The 21,753-nt window shown below is 50.5% G+C and overlaps 1 protein-coding gene across 2 annotated transcripts in view; it reads left to right on the top strand.

Annotated features, from left to right (window-relative positions):
* Positions 1-1,072: 1,072 nt before the first annotated feature.
* cacna1ha (calcium channel, voltage-dependent, T type, alpha 1H subunit a) overlaps positions 1,073-21,753 on the top strand; it is a 58,408-nt gene continuing 37,727 nt past the window's right edge. For both annotated transcript variants that reach the window (XM_078084120.1, XM_078084119.1), the window contains exons 1-2: positions 1,073-1,424; positions 2,368-2,855. In XM_078084120.1, coding sequence (XP_077940246.1) covers positions 2,392-2,855 — 464 coding nt within the window. In that variant the 5' untranslated portion in view covers positions 1,073-1,424; positions 2,368-2,391. The remainder of the gene's footprint in view (positions 1,425-2,367; positions 2,856-21,753) is intronic.

Genomic DNA, 21,753 nt, shown 5'->3' with positions numbered 1-21,753 from the left:
GCGGCTCTTCTTAGAAACTCGGCATTCATGTTACGACACATCGAGGTTTACTTGAGTTTCCTGTGGGAACCAAAAGCAGCACCAGTTGTTTTCATTGGTTTCCTGTGGCGGTCTGGAGGGATCCACCAGGAACGCGTCCCGGGCCTCTTCTGGCTGTGCCGCCCCGCCCCGAATCTCCCCCCTCCCCCTCCCCCAGCGGCCTGGTGTTTGGGCTCCATCCTGAGCGCCCACACCCACCAGGGGCTCTCAGCCTGAGGGGCGTCCCGCTGTCAGAGGGTCGAGGGCTTGAAGGGGCTCTCGAAGACAATTTGGGCCTCTCGTGAACACTTTCCGCCGGTCTGCGTTTCCGCAGACTTTTCCCAAGTTGAGTTCATTGGTTCATTGCAATACGACGTTGAAGATGGAGAATCTCTCTCTTCCTGCCCCCCCCCCCCCCCCCCCACCCCCCCCCACACCCCCCACACATCAAATACTGTCACGTTTCTGGCAGCTGCTTCCCGTGGAGCTCATATCTACTGTACGCACATATATGCATAATTGTTTTCTGGAACACATTATAGTGTTTGTCATCAATCATCTGGGAGCGTAAATGAACTGAATGGACGCACGAAGACGGGCGGGTTTACTGACCCCCGACCAGCGGCTCCACGGAGCGCAGAGGATGCTGTTGATGATGAGTCAAGAGTCAGAGATAAAAGGTGTACACGCTAAATCTGCCTTCCTGTAGCCCCCGTGGTGTTTTTGTACCGAAGCACTTTGTTGCCATGGCTACAGATTAGAGGAATATGACAGAAAGAGAAACGCGTGAACTAGAACAACAATAACAACAATAACAACAACAGCGGTTCCTTGTGTGTGTGTGTAACTCCAGCAGCAGATGTGCGCTGGCCGATGCGTCCTTTATTGCGTCTCCATCGTGCGCTGCGGGCCGCGTGGGGACGCGCGTAACGCCCTGGAACCTGCGCGCCCGGCTCGGCTCCTTGTTGTGTGTTTGTGTGTGTGTGTGTGTATGTGTGTCTCATAACTGCTGCCCCCCCCCCCCCGACAAACCCCCCCTTCCCCTCCCCTCCTCACAGCCGGGCATCACGTCACGTGTCAGGACTCCCAAGTTCCTCCGTGTCAGATCGTCCACGGAGCTCCCAGCAGAGCGCGAGCCGCACGGTCCGTCCTCTCCACGCGCGCAAATCTCCGCTCCGCAGCCGCGTGGCCAACTCACCTGCGCGCGGAGGGACGGATGGACGAAGGACACGTCTTCTCTCACCCGGGATTTGTCCCTCCGGATTACCGTTTCTTTCATCCGTGACGCGAAGTGAGGAGATCTTTGGAGAGAGGGAGGAGGCGCGGGGCTGCGGGTCGGAAAGGCTGGAGGACGCGGACAAGTCGCGGATCATGCTTTTGGGAACTTCCGATTCCGTCTCGATAAGGTATTTCCTTTAAGGGTAAAGTCGTTCTGTCTGCCTGTAGCCTTTCGGTAGCAGCGGTTTTGACGTTGAATCCACTTTTTAACGGCGGGAGGAAGCGGACACGCAGGTGAACGCGCTCCATTTGGGTTCCCGTTGGCACCGTCTGAAATGTACTTTTCTACATTTTACTTCTGTTGTCCCCGAAACCCTTTAAGAGCGCGCGCAACTGTCGCGAGCGTCAGATGCGCTTTTTCCCCTTCTCTTCACACATCGACGAACGATGGAGAACAAAGCAATTTTTTTTATTTATTAAAAAAGCCCTTAAAAAGAGAAAAGTCTCAGTCGGATTAGGATGAAAATAATTGACCTCTAAAGGTTATTCTACTTAAATATGATAATCGGGATTAGCGTGTCATTTATTGTGTGTGTGTGTGTGTGTTTTCTCTCTCTCTTCTTCTTCCTTTTTGCGCATTCCCTGCCCACATCGCGTGGTGTGGGCTAAAAAGCTCCAGTAGAGCCGCCACTGAGCAGTCCATCTGTTCCGGCACATAGCAACAGCAGAAACAAGTCCCCGGTATCTCATAACAACACCACAATATTCCCTGGCAATCATGGCTTTTATGTGTTTCTGACTAAACAAAAGACGATTACCCGATAAGTCCTTTCTACGGTGTTCGTTATCTCCTGTGTCATAAATGTGTATTACGCTCCAACAAAGACTCTGCTTGGCTCGTTTTGTTCGTCTTGTTTTTAAATGAGAGTCACAGAGAGAGCAAATGTTTTGAATATTGATGCTCTGCATGCAGATTGGATGCAAGTTCTTTGCTCCTGGAGTCCTGTGCGTTTATGTGGCTCGTCGCGTGACTCCTCTCCTAATTCCGTCTCTCCTCCGCTCGCGTCCTTTCCTCCCCCGTCTCCCCGCACCTCCCACCGTGCACGCCTCTCTAACCCCTCTCCCCTCCAGAGTGGCTCTGCCTGATGCTCTATCATGACTGATGGCGAGGGGAGAGTGCGCTTCCAGTACGCGGAGTGCCCGGAGGGGCAGGAGGAGGCGCGGGAGGAGGTGAGGCTTGCCATACCGACGCCCTGCAGGAAGGACGCCGCGGGTCACGGCGGTGACCCTGGAGGAGGCCGCGACGCCGACGAGGAGGAGGAGGAAGAGGAGGAGGAGGAGGAGGTGGAGAGGAGGAGCAGGAGGAGGGCCGCCGGCCGGGGAGACGGCGGCGAATGGTGTCCCCAGGTTGAGGAGCGCGGAGGCCAGGAACCGGAGCCGGAAGCGGGAGCCGGGCCCCGGCCGGGAGTCCGCATCAGGGCTCCCCTCCGGGACCCGGACTGCGTGTCGGAGGAGGAGGAGCAGCAGCAGCCGTACCCCGCCCTGGCCCCCGTGGCCTTCTTCTGCCTGAAGCAAACCACCAGGCCCCGCAACTGGTGCCTCCGCCTCGTCTGTAACCCATATCCTTTCACAAGCCCCCCGCCCCCCCCCGCCCCCCCAGGTACGTGGCTCACACGCGCTCGGGGGTCCGGCTGTGGTGCCGCTTTCTGAAGGCTCCTCGTGTAAATGTAACTTGCTTGGTCCGATGAGAGTAGCGGAGCAGCAGCAGGCTCCACACGTCTGAGGGTGGGGGGGGTCCACTTAACATGCCATTGTTTGGACACATGCGCTGAGTAATGTGGGAGCACATGTTGGGCTCGCTGGTCTTGCTGCAGTTGTCTTGAGTTCGTCTCCCCGGGGGGGTCGGAGGGTTTCTGATTCTGTTCTGTTTGACTAAAAGATGCCGGAATCCAGAGCGCGTTTGGTTCTCTCAATAGGAGCCACTAACAGAACTTTTCAATCCGTCAAAAGCACATTCACATGGACATTTTAATACTGCGCTTTTTGGGCACATTTCCCAAATGTTCACGGTGGGATCCCGAGACATATTTGGAGGCACCACCGGTCAGTCTCAGCGCGGGTTCATCTTCTTTCTTGGGTCGGCCTACTTGATCTGGGTTCATCTTCAGTGTATGTTTGAAGCGCCAGTTGTTTTTTGGATGAAATTAAAATATGTTTGAAGCAACCCGTCATTATTGAAATAGACTTGATTAAATACTACTCCTCAGGTGACGTGATCCCGCTTCTCACGCTGCCATTTTGTGCATAAAAAAAAAAAAACCCTCCACATCGCGCGTGACGATGCCAAATAGTCCAAGTTAAAATTTAAACTATTGCTCCTCAGCCGAACATCCTGCCTGGATATTTTCCCCCTGTGGGATGTTTTAACACACTGTAAAAAGAGAACACAATGTGCATCCAAAGCCCCATGAAAAAAGAAGGAATTGAAGATGAACCGCTGCACTGTTCTTTCGAGGTGGGCGGCGTAAAATCAAATTCAGGCCCTGAGTCATATTTATTTGCTTCCTGTGAAGCTGGAATCTAATGTGCAGAGTATCGACAGACGAAAATAGGAAATGACCAAATGCAAACTGGTTTCTCAGACTGCGTGACGTTCCGGTACCTCGACTCCGTTTCACGAGCCGATTGGTCGTCAGCAGCTGGAGGCAGGAAAGGGGGTTTGAAGCCGCAGGCAGACACGGGTCAAGATATCGGCTGGACCGGGAACGCTTTCCCTTATCGGACGGCGGCCCGTCTGAAAGGGGCAAGGGGCGTCTCGCCAACTCTCCTTCGTGAACATCGATCCGACGCCACCTGTTGGCAAACTGCTGCTTCTATTCGTGATGGAAAATGAAGTCGATGATACCGATAAAGGGACGTTCAGCCGCCGCGCTCTCACAACGGACGCACTTTTAACATATCAAATTAAATTATTACGCGGTTCGTGGCGGCTGCCCCTGCAGAGCAAGCGGTTCAGTCGTAGTTGGTTAGAGAATGATTTAATAAGAGGGGGGGGGGGGGTTGGATTGGCAGACCGGCGCAGGGCGGTTTTGTAAATCATACAAACGCACATCTTGTTTGTTTGTTTTTAAACACAACAGAAAGTGGCGATGAGCTTTTGCCAAGCCCGTTTCCTCCTCCGCGCAGGAACCTCCCTGCACGCAGTCCATCGCGACCAACCCAAGGCCGATGTGTTGACATCTTAACGCTAAGATGCAAGCGCCGCGTTCCCCCGAGCGATCTCTTCTCACGGGTTCTACTGAAGCCGGAGACGAGAGGTGGACCACCGGCGTGAAGCGGAAGCTCCGCCGCTCATCTGCTTTTATCGGTTTCCTGGCGGTTTGGCGACACAAGGCCTGTTTGTATGAATGAATTAAAACCGCAGCCATGGTTGTGTCATAGGACCGGATCCCACCGGACAGCACAGTGTGTTTCGAGCCTCGGTGTGTGTGTGTGTGTGTGTGTGTGTCAGCATTGCATGCCTGGTGGTCCACAGTGGGCTGCGTAAATATTATTCGCAGTATAAATGCTCCGCCACTCAAGCGCACAAAGGCATGCACACAATGGTTTAAGTGTGACTCGAGAAGGGGAGTCGAAGGGACGAAGAGACTTGATCAAACGGTGATCAAACTGCTCTGAAACCAGTCGTGTTGTATGAAAGTCCACGTCCCAAATGATCTAATCGGTATTCGGGAAGCTGCTAATCACACGTGAAGATAAAAGACAATCAACAGTTGCGCACAATCAGCGTTCCTCGTAAATCATCTTTATTATGGTCGTCGTTGTTGATCAGCTGACCCACTTTCTTGCCTGCAGATTTACGTCAGAGAAAAAGAAGCGTCTTTGCTCACAATGCAATTGCAGCAGAGAGCTATCGATTAGTTTAATGACTACTTAACTCGTTGTTCCATGAAACACGATGAAAAACGGCCACAACAAGCCTCAAGATGGCCACTTCAGAACATTTTAAACGGGAGCGTTTGCTGCCAATGTGTTCAAAACGTTTTATGTCAGCTTCTCGAAACAAATTATTCTCTAGTGCCGGAGACATCTCTGCATAAGTGCTTTTTAATTTTGCTCTGTCAAATATAATTTATTAATGCTTTTCTTTGCATTTGGCTGTTAGACATTAGAGGCTACAGAGTTAACGAAACAGAACATAATCTGTAAAAACCTTTAGAACTGATGGTTTTCTTCCGTTTTCAAGTGAAAGTGCTTCTTTTTTTACACCCAGACGAGTCGCCCCCTGGTGGCCGTGACAGGGAATGCAAGTTTGAGATGCGATCGGCCTCAATCCTCAGAACTGGTTGATCAGACGGCATCCAACGTTTCCGTAAGCAACCGACGGAGGAATTTCAATTCTTTCTTCCGATTCAGGATGCAAAACAATGAATGGATGAATAGAAAGAATTCCGAAGCCGACGGAAGAGACTGACTGAGGTGGAAGCTAGCAACTAGATACCTGCATCGACACCGAGGGGGGTGTTTGGGGATGTGCGGCTACGTGGCGCGCTAACAAGCCGATTCAGACCGACTAGATGAGGTTCGGGGGGGCGGGCGAGGTTAATGCATTACAGATGAGTGGATTCATCCACTATCGCTCTCCATTAGTCATCCTATACTCTGAAAACATGGAGAGGGCCTCTTGCACTTCCTTCATAAATGAATACAGATGACTGTGAGAAGGCACGCAGACACACACACACACACACACACACACACACAAACACACAGGCTTGTTAGCTAAAGATCACAGGCGTTTATTCATGATAATATTCTCATTATGGCTTTTATTTGAATGTGATTGGAGCAGGAACATCAAACATTGGTCACTTGGCGGATTGAAACCAGCTTTATGAAATCTGAGATGGATTTCTATCTTTGTCAGATGGAGCGCGAGCGATCCGAGTCAAAAAGAGCCTCATTAAAATGTAGCCTGCATACGTGTTCAGCATGATAAGAGTCCACCTCCCACTTGTCCACTTCCTCCCACAGTGATGTCATTTCAAAGGTCTCCTCACCCGGGACTGTGTCTTAAAATGATCATCGGTGCAGTGGGAGGGACCAACAGAGCTGCCTAGAATTCAGCAGGTTGTCGATTCTCTAACCGCCAATCAGACAAGCCTCCTGAGGCGTGTGTGTGTGTGTGTGTGTGTGTGTGTGTGTGTGGTGACTCATTGTATTTGGCCCGTGCACATGATAACAGCAGATTGGGGGTCATGACAGAGGGATTCTGCCTCTATGACGTGTTAGTTACTCTCACTCTGCAGTGTTTAATGTACCTTTCAAAGTAAAAGTATGTTTTTTAAAATCTTTTTTAAACATTGTGCAAAATTAATTTCCACCTGTTCTTCGGTAACTTGAACGATTGTTCATATTTTCAGTTTTCATAATCATTTTATAATAACTTTTTGAATGATCTCTAGCATCGGGTGGATTGTTATTGCCGTTGTTCATGAATGTATTATGTAGTCAAACATAATAAGTACACAAATTACATTTCACTGCCCTCCAGCTGTTGATTAGTGTGTGTGTGTGTGTGGCGGTGGCTCGGTGTGTTTGCAGGATGTTAAGGTGTGTGTGTGTGTGTGTCGTGGGATTACTTCCAGTACCGTAGGATCTTTGTTTACCCCCAGGCCCGTTGTTTACAGACTGATTTCACAAAATGATGCGTGTGTGTGTAAACGCGGGGTGTGCACGTGTGGTCAGTTTAGCCAGTGACCTTTTCCCGCCCCGGGGGGGGGGGGGGTCAGCCAATCACAGGAGGGCTGTGGAGACGGCGTTCAGCCAATCACAGGAGAGCTGCCACCTCTCTGCTCTCTCCTGCTCCATTGTGCCTTATTTATTATCTTTCTCTGTTGATGGTTACCGCAGTAAAGAGCTTGCTTGTCATCAAGAACAACACAACTACTCCCCATGACTCCCCTTGCCTCCCCCGTATCTCTCCATCTCTCTCTCTCTCTCCAAAAAAAGCTTCTGCTGACTAACGTGAGCTCTTTATTTGTTCCTCTTTCCTCCTTCACGCGTTCCTTTGTCTATTCGGCAGCTTTACTGCAGTGTTAACCAATGCTTTTCCTGCACACGCACACAAACACACATACACACACGCAGACACACACACACACACACACACGCACGCACACTGATGCTCAGTTTTTTTAATCTTTTATAATGAGACCACTTGGTGAAATAAATTGTCAGGGTGTTTCTTTCTCTCTCGGTGTGTCAGCGCTTAACTCGGATTGACTCCAAGCCTCTATTGATTTATGGGCTTGAGCGAGTGTGTGTGTGTGTGTGTGTGTTGGTGTGTGTTGATGCGTGACGTTCCGGGGGTCAATTGGTTGCTCTTTAGGGGACTGGAGCTCAATTAAGGTGGATTTCTTCTGGCTCACGGTTGTAAAAGGACCAGAGAGTCAGCAGGTCATCAACACCGAGCTGCCCCGGATTCACCGGCTCGACCAAACACACACACACACACACACACACACACACACACACACACACACACACACACACACACACACACACACACACACACATGATAGGAATCCTCAGGATGTGAGAAATGTGAGTTGGGTATCGGGTTGCGTATCAGGTTGCGTATCGGGTTGCGTATCAAGTTGCGTGTTGAGTTGCGTATCGAGTTGGGTATCGGGTTGCGTGTCGGGTTGCGTGTCGGGTTGGGTGTCGGGTTGCGTGTCGGGTTGCATATGAGGTTGCGTATCGAGTTGCGTATCAGGTTGCGTATCGGGTTGCGTATCGGGTTGCGTATCGGGTTGCGTATCGGGTTGCGTATCGGGTTGCGTATCGGGTTGGGTATCGGGTTGGGTATCGGGTTGGGTATCGGGTTGCGTATCGGGTTGCGTATCGGGTTGGGTATCGGGTTGGGTATCGGGTTGCGTATCGGGTTGGGTATCGGGTTGGGTATCGGGTTGGGTATCGGGTTGGGTATCGGGTTGCGTGTCGGGTTGCGTGTCGGGTTGCGTATCGAGTTGCGTATCGAGTTGCGTATCGAGTTGGGTATCGGGTTGCGTGTCGGGTTGCGTGTCGGGTTGGGTATCGGGTTGCGTGTCGGGTTGCATATGAGGTTGCGTATCGAGTTGCGTATCAAGTTGCGTATCAAGTTGCGTATCGAGTTGCGTATCAGGTTGCGTATCAGGTTGCGTATCGGGTTGCGTGTCGGGTTGAGTATCGGGTTGCGTGTCGAGTTGCATATGAGGTTGCGTATCGAGTTGCGTATCAGGTTGCGTATCAGGTTGCGTATCGGGTTGCGTGTCGGGTTGGGTATCGGGTTGCGTGTCGGGTTGCATATGAGGTTGCGTATCGAGTTGCAAATCAGGTTGCGTATCAGGTTGCGTATCGGGTTGGGTATCGGGTTGGGTATCGGGTTGGGTATCGGGTTGCGTATCGGGTTGCGTATCGGGTTGGGTATCGGGTTGGGTATCGGGTTGCGTATCGGGTTGGGTATCGGGTTGGGTATCGGGTTGCGTATCGGGTTGGGTATCGGGTTGGGTATCGGGTTGGGTATCGGGTTGGGTATCGGGTTGCGTGTCGGGTTGCGTGTCGGGTTGCGTATCGAGTTGCGTATCGAGTTGCGTATCGAGTTGGGTATCGGGTTGCGTGTCGGGTTGCGTGTCGGGTTGGGTATCGGGTTGCGTGTCGGGTTGCATATGAGGTTGCGTATCGAGTTGCGTATCAAGTTGCGTATCAAGTTGCGTATCGAGTTGCGTATCAGGTTGCGTATCAGGTTGCGTATCGGGTTGCGTGTCGGGTTGAGTATCGGGTTGCGTGTCGAGTTGCATATGAGGTTGCGTATCGAGTTGCGTATCAGGTTGCGTATCAGGTTGCGTATCGGGTTGCGTGTCGGGTTGGGTATCGGGTTGCGTGTCGGGTTGCATATGAGGTTGCGTATCGAGTTGCGTATTGAGTTGGGTATCGGGTTGCGTATCGAGTTGCGTATCGGGTTGCGTATCGAGTTGCGTATCGGGTTGCGTATCAGGTTGCGTATCGGGTTGCGTATCGGGTTGGGTATCGGGTTGCGTGTCGTGTTGCGTGTCGGGTTGCGTGTCGGGCTGCGTGTCGGTTGCGTATCGAGTTGCGTATCGTCACCGGACCTTCGCGGTGGTCTCCTTCGTCTTCGATGCAGTGCTTAGTATTCAGTTATGCTTTTAGGTCACGTTGTCTTGTTACCGCACTGCTGTGTCTAATGAGCCCTTCCTGTTGTTGTTGTTGATGATGTGTGTGTGTGTGTTTGTACTGTATGTGTGTCTGTTTCCCCACAGTCGAGCTCCACATAAATAACCCAATAGTCCCGATCACATTACTGCCTGAAAGATGGTTAGACTGACAGAAAGAGAGAGAGGGGGGGGGACCATTGGTAAAGGCCCACTTTGTGTGGACACAGCGTTTTGTTTCACACAACAATTCTTTGAGGGGAACCAACACCCCCCCCCTGCACATTTCAATCTGCACACAGCTACATACGGAGGACGGATGGAACTGTTCTTTGACGCAACTGTGAAGATCAAACAGCCCGCAAACGAGGTCTTGTGTATATTAGGAAGCGGGTGGGAGTGCGTGCATGGATGCACTCATGTGTAGGGATACACATCTCTATGTGTGTGTGTGTGTGTGTGTGTGAGAGAGAGAGACAGCGTCTTATTATGAAAGAGTAATGCAGATGGATGAATAAATAAAAGATCTAGGAAACCCATCAACATCGAGCACTCGGTTGTCATGGCAATGCGAGCAGCACAGCACAGTATGTGCGTGTGTTTAATGTGTTGCGAGTGAGAGAGATCGACATCGCACAACTGCAGTGTTTAGGTATGTAAACAAGAGATTCGCACTGATGAAGAAGCGTACGGAACGCGGTTTGTTTCAGTTCGTCCTGCTCGGCCCATGAACACACTCGTGCGTGAAGTTGCTTTTAAATAGTGTCACCGTGACGTCTTGTAGGTGCGTCTTTGCCTGTTTGCAGCCCGTCTCTGCGTGTGAGTACGGTGACCGAAGCTTAATTCATGTTGGAAAAAAAAGTGCATGAAAGTGCACGTGGAAAGTTTCATGAAAGCTGCTTCAAACAGTGGCAATGCGATGTATGCTGCTCTGTGAGAGAGAGAGAGAGACTGGAAGAGGCTCTTACTAGAAACTCTACCTGGTTACTAGGCAACAGAATGGCACTGCTGCACATCGGAGCATGGGGGGGGGGGGGCAATCTGTGTGTGAGGGTCCTCGTTCAACTGCTGAGTCAATAACTATATTATTTATTGTTTATATTATTTATTATTTATGTGTGTGCGAGAGCCTACCAATGTTCCTGCAGCAGCTCAGAAGGCGGAGTCAACCTGGCGGTCCCGCTGGACGCCGGGCGCCCGCTCACGCTCGTTGTTTTGCGGGTGACCTCGCGAACAGAGCGCACAGCGAGCGCCGCCGCCGCCGCGGCTCAACCCCCGGGTTCTTCTTCCCTCTGCTTCCGTCTCGCTCGCTCTCTCTCGGCCCGCGTCGGAATCGGCGGGAATTACGTAAGCGGGGGCCCGAGAGACGCTTTTTTTGTTAGAGCTTTTATTACGACGACTGCATCCGTTTAGTTTTCCTCGGCCTCAGCTTTAGCTCACAATGAGTGAGGAAATCAGGTCCAAGTACGGCCGACAGGTCCCACATCAAAAAAACCCCAAACAATCCTTGTGAACGACCCGCTGACCTCCGGACCAAAGCTGGTTCAGTGTGTGTGAACTCATTAAGGGCACCCACTCTCACAGGCAGCGGGTCAATGCAGACGGATCCATCCTCCTCACATCGAAAAGCATTTTTCATTTGCTGCTGTGTGTGTGTGTGTGTGTGTGTGTGACAGACTGCTGTTTAATGTCCATTAGGCTGTAATGAAGGAACGCCGCTCTCACCGGTCCCCTCGCTGCTTTCTAATGGGCCTCTATTATCACGGTTCAAAGCGCACACACACACACACACACTCATCTCTTTGAGATGAAAGGGCATCATGAAGCAGGTGACCTAGCTGGAGTGCAGGAGGTCTGGCCTGTGTTAAACAGTCTGAAGTGGCCGTACGAATGGGCGGTTATGTGCTTGTCTGAAGAGGAAAGCGCCGCGCGTCACAAAACAAACCGTTACTGTGAACACGGAGACCTCACAATGCCGCAGACAACCAAACGCATTGAACTTCTCCCCAAACGTTGGTATGTTTCAATGAGTCGAACGCAAACGGGGTCAAACCAAGACATCTATTCAGCAGGCATTCGTCCTGCAGTAAAACAACCCAGATCTCTCTGAGTGAGCTCTTCATCTCAGCTTGCCTGCTGGGTACCTGTGAATGTAATTGTCTCACTTGGCGACTTTAATTGTGCAGCGAAACGCAACGTAATGAAGCCGAAATATCAAACGGCAGACCCGAGAGTCGGCGAGGAGGACTCCTGGCAACACATGACTCGAAGCATAATGCGCAAAATCTGCTCACATGTGGTTTAATAACGATCTAAAAATACCTGCGTGGAGGAGAATCTGCCTGCATCCGCACACTGCGCATGTATAGATTACGAATGCAGCGTAATCACTTCTGTTGCTGCCTCTCTGTTCTGTGATAAATGTGCAGGTCAGAGGTCGCCGACATACACAAAAAAGCAGCTATAAAAACCCTGCAGGAAGCCAAAGGGAAATTAAACCTGTCACACAAGGAAGCCGACTCGCTCTGTGATTCATTTTAGCACCTTTTTCTCTCGGTTCACACGTCCACCTCCTTCTAACGTAATGACCTAATTCCCTGCTGGGAATCAATACCACTGGATAACTTCAGTAAGGTCTAAACATCCATCTACGTATCCTCCGTGAAGCCTTCTTACGCGTTGAAGGCTCTCTGGTGCGCAGGAACCAAAGGAGCCACTGAGCGACGAAATCCCCCCTCTGACATTTTATCGGTGCAGCTGCAAAGCGTCCCGTGTATCCAGAAAGTGCCACCATCAACACCGCGGCGCTGCCAGTGGCTTCCTGCAGCCATGCGGTTCTTTTGAGGTTCCCCGAGGTAACAACAACAACAACAAAAAAACGCTCTCTGACAGAGTGAGGCAGAGCGTGGAAACGCCACCTCCAGAGCGGACGTCTCCGGCTTTGCAGACGTCTAATTGGCCACCGGCCCCCTCCGTCCTCCCAGCCGCCGCTCAAGAGGCACGGCGGGCCGACTGAAATGCCGACGGTTTAACCTGCCGTCAGCGGTAGCTTGCATTCGTGTCCCTGTGTGCATCACAAACGTGAGTTTGTGTCCAGTCCAACGTGATCTCCAAAACCTGTTCGTAAACATGTATACGAGTATCTTGAACATACAAATTCGTAAAAATACATAGGAACTGGCGGCGGTTAACCACGCCCCCTGAGTGAACAACATGGCGGAGCATGTCGGATTCTCAAGTGAACGTCTCTCCGCCATGTTGGATTTTTTGAGGGGGTTAGGGTTAGTATTCTATTCTTACAAGTTAACACTGATTTCTCGTTAAAAATGCAATCATAACACGTTTATTTTACATGGTTGGACTTGACGAAGTGTGTTTACGGGGCGCAGGTTCACTTTGAAAAGGGTGACGTCATCAGTTGCAGTCCGTATTTATTTCCTATGTATCACTACGAATTTGTATGTTCAAGATTTTCATACACATTTTTACGAACAGGTTCTGGAGATCAGGCTGGTCCAGTCCCGATGGTGTGTGTGTGTGTGTGTGTGTGTTGTGGCTAAAGGAGTGCTAACATGAGCGCGTGTGACAGACCTCCCACGCACCCAGCTTGGATCTGGCTTGTTCCGGTTTGGCGGTTTTGGCATGGCGATGGACGCAGGACAGGGCCGTCCTCGCTGAGATGCTGTGCTAACTAACAGATCAGAGAGCAGCCGCCTGCGTTTGTGTGTGTGTGTGTGTGAGAGAGGGAGGATGTGTGTTTGACAGCGAGACTCAAGTCCACGTCGGCCCGTAATCCTCCCAACACATCAGCCGGTGCAGCAAAAGAAAGGAAAAATCTTCCAAAAGCCTGATCCGTAATTGGGAAAGTAAACGACGTGTAGACACGTCGTAACATCTCGCCCTCGATGTCTTTGAGAAAAGTGGACGATGGCAAAAATCGATTGGAGGAAATCAGCGGCTGAAGCCTTGGAGATGATTGGAGAGAGCAGTAACCCGCCGCGTGGATTTCCCCGGAGAGAGCTGTGTCACTTCCCCGCTGAGAGTGTCGCGTTACGGTGGCTGATGGGGCGCAGCGCTGTCTTCTCGTGGAGGTCATGGAGCTTCCTGTAAGGACTCAACGGCAACGGCATCGGTACCGATCGTTCCCCCAGGTGTCCTTCCACGAAGTCCAGGTCGTGTGGTCGGCTCTAAAAGCCAACAAATGGAACAAGGGAGCTCCCTGCGGTTCCTTCCCTAAACGGTGGTGGAAGAGCTTTCTGGGAGGAATGTGTTGACGGATCGGCCCTTTGCCAACGCCGGGCGGGAGGCACTTCCGCCAAGGCGGCGCGTTCTGTGGCGAAAGCTGAAACGGATCGGGGGTTTCCATAAGGGGGTCGGGCTTTGATGAAACCGTGCTAACCCCCTCCGTGCTAACTTCATGCTAACACCTCTGGTGTGACGGATACAAACAGATGAGACCGCGGAGGAAACAAGCAGCACTTATGCAGACCGCAGCTCATTAATAAAGGATACGGAAAACCAGATGTACGAGGTGTTCTGTGATTTCACAACGTGATGGTTGCGCGACCTTCGCATATTATCTCCTAATTTGGTATCCGGCGTGGTGAGTTATGCCGCGTGTGTGTGAGCGTGTTTGGTTGGCATCTAAGTAATTTCTTTATGATTGCGGCGTGTGCGCGCTAACACATTTTAAGGGTGTTATTGTTTAGAGGGAACCCTGCTTCCCGTGTTATGGGAGCGAGAGAGAGAGACCGAGAGCGCCTCGGAACATTAATCTCACTTTGAAACAAAGCCGCGTGCAGCAAGAGCGGTGATGTAACGCATGCCGGGATGTTGTGCGAGTGTAAAAAAAAAAAGCGACCTCCACCTCAGAGTGTGCCGGCCTCTGTTGGAGCACTTGACGCTAACTCGTTGGGATGGATGAAAACCACGGCAGCCGTGGGAGGAGGGATTGTGGCATTAAAGCTGCTAATTTTACCCTCGTCCTGAGAGCCGCCGAGCTTCGTGTCTGTGCTTATTTGAAGAGGGCGCCGTCATCCGGGGGCCCGGACAGGAAGACGGGATGGGATGCGTGCCGGGACAGATGGTGCTTCTGCACAGAAATATCCCGGGTTCCGTAGACCGGGCCGTAGATTTTGATGCGAATGGAAAAGTTACCTTGTCTCTGGTAGATAATATCATAATAATAGTGAATAAATAATATCACTATTTTGGTTAAGTAGAACCGAGCTGAGCTGAGCTGAGTCTGGTTCTCTTATCGGCCATCAGAAGAAGCCATCTTTGATGTTTTAATCAGAGGGCCGTCAACAATTCTTCCCTGAGTCTTTTAGAGGCGAGTCACGTGAAATCCCGAGGAAACGTCCTCAGGATGTGAGAAATAAAGGATGTTGTTGAGTGCAAGTTCTGATGAACATGCTCCGTGTTAACGGAAGCATCCTCGAACATTATAGAGGAAGACGAGGAGAGGCAGAAGACGAAGAGACACAAAGCTCAGGGACGTTACCTTCCGTGGCTTTGGCTGCAAGCAAGAAATTCATCTATTAATATTAATGTATGTATGTATGTGTGTGTCTGAGCTGTAAATTGAACCTCACTCTTCTCTCTGCATTAAGTGTGTTTGCATCGCCGCTGTGTGTGTGTGTGTGTGTGTGTGTGTGTGTGTGTGTGTGTGTGTGTGTGTGTGTGTGTGTGTGTGTGTGTAATTTACGAACCCTCCAGAAGCTTCTCCCGCTTGGTTTGATCAGCTGCTAATTGAATCGGAGAGAATAATGAGAGGGTCAGGTGATTGTTCGTTGTTTTAAAGCCATCTGGAGCTTTGCCTTAGGGCCGCGCAACCACACACACACACACACACACGCACACACACACACACACACACACACACACACACACACACTCAAACGCACATTTCTTATGCAGCTTTGTGCAGAAGTGCAAAGGCATTCAAGACCATATAAATGCCAGCAGCTAATGCAACACAGGCACATAAAGCCCATATGGGGGATCGGTGGACGGATGGAGAATGAAGCGAGGGGACAGAAAGGGGGCGGGGCCAGGCTGGGAGGGCGGGGCAGAAACGAGACTCCTGATCATAATATAATAATATTAGCCGGTCTGGCGTGCAGGCGTTTGTTTGAACCACAGACACCATCTGTCTTTGATGTTTTGATATGTGCTTCTTCTATTGCAGCAGATTTAAACCTTTAAAATCTACTCCAGTGGGAGCTTTGACTCCCAAATATTTCAATGTAGTTCATGTCTGTTTCTGAACCGACCCCCGTGAAGCGTGTGGCGTAACGCTTAGATTACGGGTTCCACGTTACGATCACTTCATAGGCTGGTCATAAATACAGGTGCTCACGTCACGCGGCTGCATTGCATCCGGGTCCCCGGGAAGCTTCCGTCGGCTCTAATCCGCCTCTTCGAGCGTCGTCAAAGCTGCACGTCGGGAAAGAAACTTTGCTTTTGCTCTTTCTGAAGCGCGCGAGCGCTCTAACCCCCGGTGATCCGCGGGCGGTTCACTCACTGCAGACTGGTGTCGTGCAGCCAACGACTGTTCAAACCCACAGAAAGCTATTTTGGATCCCTGTGCGTTTTCCAAAGACAGCTAAGAAGTGACAGAACAGTGCAGTGTTTCTATGCAGGTCTATGCATCGCGTTCCACTCACTCTTTGGTAAGATGATTGCCAACTTCTGCGCTGGACATTTAAAAAAGGGTCAAGAAGTTAAGAGCAATTCTTCTCTGTGGTGGTTGCCTCTTTTATTTACCGTGATCTGTGTGTGTGTTTTTGTATGCATGCGTGTGTGTGTGTGTGTGTGTGCAGTGCCTCTCTGTCTTTTGACCTCATGACAAGGTCAACGCCATAAATCGCACGCGGCCTGGCTGCAGATCCATACGTCCATAAATGCAATACCCTCTTGCACATGCATGTGAGCCCCAGTCCTGTGAGTGTGTGTGTGTGTGTGTTTATTGGAGGGGGGATGCTGATGAGGTTAATGGAATGACAGGCCTCTCCTCTCGTTAGGAGTAATGAAGGGCCTCTGTAAGTGACTCCTGACGCGCACACGCACGAGACGGGAGAGGAAGTGGGCCCAGTTGGATTTGGTGTTATTTGTTTCAGATACGGAGGTATAAAATAATGCTGCTCTTTCCACTGACGTGGATGTGGAGGAGATCCTGCAACGAGCCGGTATTTGTAGACTCATTTAAGTCTTCCAGTTGGCCTTTAAATCTGCCAGTTTGATGTGAATTACCCTCCGTGTGGGCTGTAAATCTGGCTCTCCGCACACCTACTGCTTCATTATCTGCGCTTATTATCCACCTCTAATATAGTAGCCATGAGATACAGCGTGCGTATTTACAGTTAAGCAGATCAATGGATGCCCCCCGCGGGGCCTGGATGCTCTTCTCTAACTCGAGCCCAAAGCCCCGCGTAGGTCCAGCCAGCGGTTGTAGTTTGTTTTACGGTTTAACTTGGCGATAGTGAAGCATGAGCCCCCCCCCCCACCAGCTAGCGCTTCCCTCTCAGTCACTTTAAATAACACTGAGCAATAACGTATTAAACAGAAGAATGGGCTGTAAATCTTCACATTATCCAGTTTGAATTCCCTATAATTAGTTTTTTATACCATCCAGACCGAATGAAAACAGCATGTGCACTAATTGCATGAACATGGGAACAGTTTGGATCATTTCATCTATTTCCCCTTTATTTCACTGCCACGTTGCTTCCTAACAGTGTAATGCAATGTTAACCAACAGGATTCTTCTACAGGGTCAAAGACCAGCATGCATGCATTGCGGCGTAATGTAATTTATACTTATACAACTTTCAAAATACTTCAGTCTCGTAGCATGTGAAGTGAGGGAGAAGCTATAAAAGAGGACGGGTGTGAAGGAAAAGAAATAGATGAAGAAGAGAAGGAGGAGGAGGAGCGGCGCAGTGAGGGTAAACACGGCAGAGGGCTCCATGTCAGGTTAATCACATTACGACTCAGTTGAGGTTGTGTGAGGAAGACGAGGCAGAGACCCCGAAGGACAGGGTGAGCGAGGGAGAGAGAGAGAGGGAGGGGGAGAAAGGGAGAGAGAACCAATTGGTTCTGAAGGTTCGATAAGAGCAGGAAAGAGCATCAATCTGTGTCTTTTCTGACCATAAACTACATGTTGCCACGGGCCAACACACACACACACACACACACACACACACACACACACACACACACACACACACACACACACACACACACACACACACACACACACACACAGCGGGTCGTATCTGCTTCATGCAGCGCTCAGTGATTCAGAGAGGAGAACACGCTGCCATCCATTATTCAATCAAAAGCACATTAAACCTCCTCCTTACGCACATCTCCCTGTTTGCCACCTCCCCCCACCTCCCCCCCCCCCCCCCTCCCCGTCTCCTTAAGCCTTTTCAGCCTATTACATCTTTCCGGGGGAGGGACCTTCATTGCTGTGACTCTTCCAGCCTATTCGATTCCGAGTGTGTTACGGTGAAATGGTTCCCCGGCAGTGTGGCCTTAAAGCGCTAACTTTTAAAGTAACGGGAACCGGGGGCCGAGAGGGAGGGAGGGAGGGAGGGAGAACGGGGGAGAGAGGGAGGGAGACGAAGAGCAATCCAGTTTATTCAGCCATAAGTGCAAGTGACAGAGAAGACAAACGTGACATTAAAACTCGACGGCTTCGACAACCAGCTCTGTGCCTGCGTGTGTGTCTGTGTGTGTGTGTCTGTTTGTGTGTGTCTGTGTGTGTGTGTGTCTGTGTGTGTGTGTCTGTGTGAGGTACCCAGAGTGATGTGATGGGACGGGACTCATCTCCGGGGCAGAGACGCATCTGACCTCTAACTTCACTGCGAGGAGAGTTGGTAGCGCTCGCTTCTATTCTGTGCAAACTGCAAACAGCTTGATGACGTATTGATGACGTATTGATGACGTATTGATCGTAGGAAGGACTAACGCATAGATTAAAACACAATGGTAACGGAGGCTTGATCCCACTCGCTGCAGAAGGAGCTGGAACACCTGCTGCCCCCCCCCTGTGGGGTGTGGTGGGGGGGGGGGGGGGGCGTGGATGCATAAAGTAAGCTGAAAGAGGGCACTTTATAAGAAGGAGGCCCAACTCAAGCATTAATCACTAAAGTACACGATGCAAACTGGAACTTTTCTTTTTAAGGTCAGAGTGTTGACAGACGGCGTTGCATTGTGGGTAGTTGACAGCCTTAATGTTGCTGTGGGCCAGTGAGTCTGTTGACAGCGTGTCCTTGGAGGTTATGCGATGTGACACGACAAAGGAAATACACATTCCTGAAATGCGAGAAGGACCCGAAAGCGTTTTCATGCGTCTTTGTCTCGTGAAATCAGCCGCAGGAATAAAGTTTCATTTGAATTCCCACGTTTCATTATGATGGACACAAAGCCCCCGACCTGACTGTGTGTGTGTGTGTGTGCGTGTGCGTGTGTGTGTGTGTGTATGTGCCCCATTAGCTGGATCACACTTTCTACAAACAGCTTAAAAACCAACTTTGATCCAGTTGAATACTTTGATCAGCCTCAAGTCTTTATACCCACAGAAACACTTACTTTGTTCTTCACACACACACACACACACACACACACAGGCCTCGCGCCGCTGCCGACCCGCCACCAAATGACGTGTGTTGTCGCCGTAGCAACTATCTACAATTGCCATTTCCTTGGTTTCTATAGTTTCCAACATAACACAGTGTAATCGTGTGTGTGTGTATCTATGTGTGCGTGTAGGCTCCGTATTGACATGCTGCGCACACACACACACACACACACACAACAGGAGGCTGTCAGGTAGGGTTTGGTTTCCTCCAGCATGTGACACCCGGTGGACAGCAGCGATAAGGGGGCCTGAAATGAAAGAGGCACACAAAGGGGGTCGCGGGGCGGCAGAAGGGAGGCTGAGCCTTTTCTCCGGCGCCACGGAACCCCGACTGAAGTTAAAGGGGCTGAGTGGTCACATCCGTATTAGATGGAGCGAGCAGGGTGCCTCTTTTATGCACAGTCCCTGGAATTTGGGGCACGGCATGAACGCATGAAAAAAGGGAACACGGGGATGAGTGCAGTTAGAGCTCATGGGGTGAAACACAGACATTTACCCTCCGCGAAGCAAAATGTGTCCCCAGCAAGAGCTGCAACGCCACCAGTTAGCTGGAATATGCAGCACGGCGTGAGGGAAGCGGCGCAGGAAGCGTTGAGACGCAGCGATTACTTGTCCTGGTGGAGTTTGAACATTTCATTGACACGCTCATAGCGTTTATAGACACGCGTGATGCTGCAAATCGAGGAAGCCGGTCTTGACGCTGAGAGGTCGAACCTCGAGCATCAAAAAACGAACCAAATCCCGTACGTACTTTATCTGTTTCTATGGAGACGGCAACTTGAGACGCACTCGGATGACACAAGAAACACAAGAGACGTTAAAGGAGTTACTTCTGAGACGCATCTGGGCAGCGAGGGAACATGGAGTCGGGGCGTGCATCGGGGTTCACTGACGTCCACTCGGGTGCTTTTAGGAGGGAAAAGTAACATTGAGGAATGGAACTCGTGAATAAAGATTTTGCAGATGGTGTGACGGCTGGTCTCGTGTCCGTTAAGATGCTGTGAGCTCAGAAAGCTGCTCCAAGGTGTGAGACAGGTGGACACAGTGTGTGTGTGTGTGTGTGTGTGCGTGTGTGGGCCGGTTTAAGTAATCATTGTATTGTCACGTTCAATTTGCTGGACTGAAGCTTCACTGGGCTTGTTTCCCTGGGGAGCCCCCCCCACCCCCCCACCTTGTTGAGCTGTGATGAAGGACGCAGTGAGCACAGAAGAAGAGGAAGAAGAGAGGACCAGGGAGGGAGAGAACGGAGGCCCGAAGGGTTCCAGAGATGGAAGGAGCTGATATTTTATGATTTATTTACCCATTTCAGTTTGTTTCTGTGTGCAAACAGTTTTCTGTCCCCACAGCTGATCTGTGACCTTTTCCCCTCAACAATCAGTCTGATTTGTAGCAACAATCTGTATTTGTGTGCGCGCGTATCCATGGAAATGATTTATGTTTCAGCTAATATTTGGTTAAGCTTGCTGTGTGCGTGTGTGGAACAAATCAAGCAGCCCTTTGTAATCTCTGGGATGTTAAATCCAGACTGGTCCTCGACGTCCAGGCGCCAACTAACAAGTAACTAGTTTATACTTTATCGATGCTTTTCTGTACCGTACGTGGACCGTTTGCGCTTTGTTTCCACGGCAATTACCAGTCAGCGTGTTAATTCCTTCTTGATGTAAAGGATTTAAACAGTCAACAGGACACAAGAGAATTGACCCGGTAGCACCTGAGCGCTTCCTCCAGATGTGTGCGCGTGCATCGTATTTACACGAGTTAATATTAACCCCTGTACTTCGCCCGCGGGAACCCGAGCGTCCCCTGTTGCCGTGGTTACAGTTTTACTACTGTTTACTGATTACTAACGCACTAAGGGAGGGTGAGACGTGGAATCGTGTTCACGGCGCCTGTAAATGAGACGGGGCCGTCCTGATCAGACGGGGGCGGAGCCTAAACTCTGCTGAGGCCGCTAAAGCGTTAGCATTCTGTCCGATAATGTGTTTTGCAATTAAGGTTTGCGTTCGGATTAATTGGAAATCAAATCTTTCCGAATAGAGTTCTAATTGGTGGTGATGAATGTCAGAATATTGACATCTATAATACTATTATATCATGTTTATCACTAAGTAGAAGCCTCAACAATCTACTGTCCAGCTCTCCTTGTCGTGAGAGTGAGTCACACACAGACACACTCTCTCTGTCTCAGCGCTGCTCTTTCGTTTGCTAAAATGATGATTGGATTTGGATTTGCTGATGAGAAATGACAGCTGGCATCACGTCATTGTCTGGCATGATTTTTATTTTGCTCTTTAAATCCCTGAATCAGTCTAATTTGGGTTGTTGTGTCTGTTGGACATGTGACATTTGGGCTTTTGTTTACATGTACGTGCACCTAAGTACTGTTTACGGTCCCGATGTCCTAGATATAGATATGTGTCATATGCAGTTAAAATGAACTCTCGCCCCATTGGTTGGCCCTGGCGCTTCACAGTCCATCGCTGTATCCATTATTAATGGGGTTTTACTAAAGATGCATAATGGATCCCAGGCGGCGTGAGTTCGGATCGAAGGTGAGCTCAGAGGAAGCTTTAGGAGCTTTGCATGAAGCTTTGCATGAAGCTTTGCATGAGCGCCGCGTCCTCCTCCTGCAGACCAGTGCGAGCCACCGGGGCT

Source organism: Gasterosteus aculeatus, chromosome 11 (assembly GCF_964276395.1).
Source record: "Gasterosteus aculeatus chromosome 11, fGasAcu3.hap1.1, whole genome shotgun sequence".
Classification (NCBI taxonomy): Eukaryota; Metazoa; Chordata; class Actinopteri; order Perciformes; family Gasterosteidae; genus Gasterosteus; species Gasterosteus aculeatus.
This window is presented reverse-complemented; position numbering and strand designations above follow the sequence as displayed.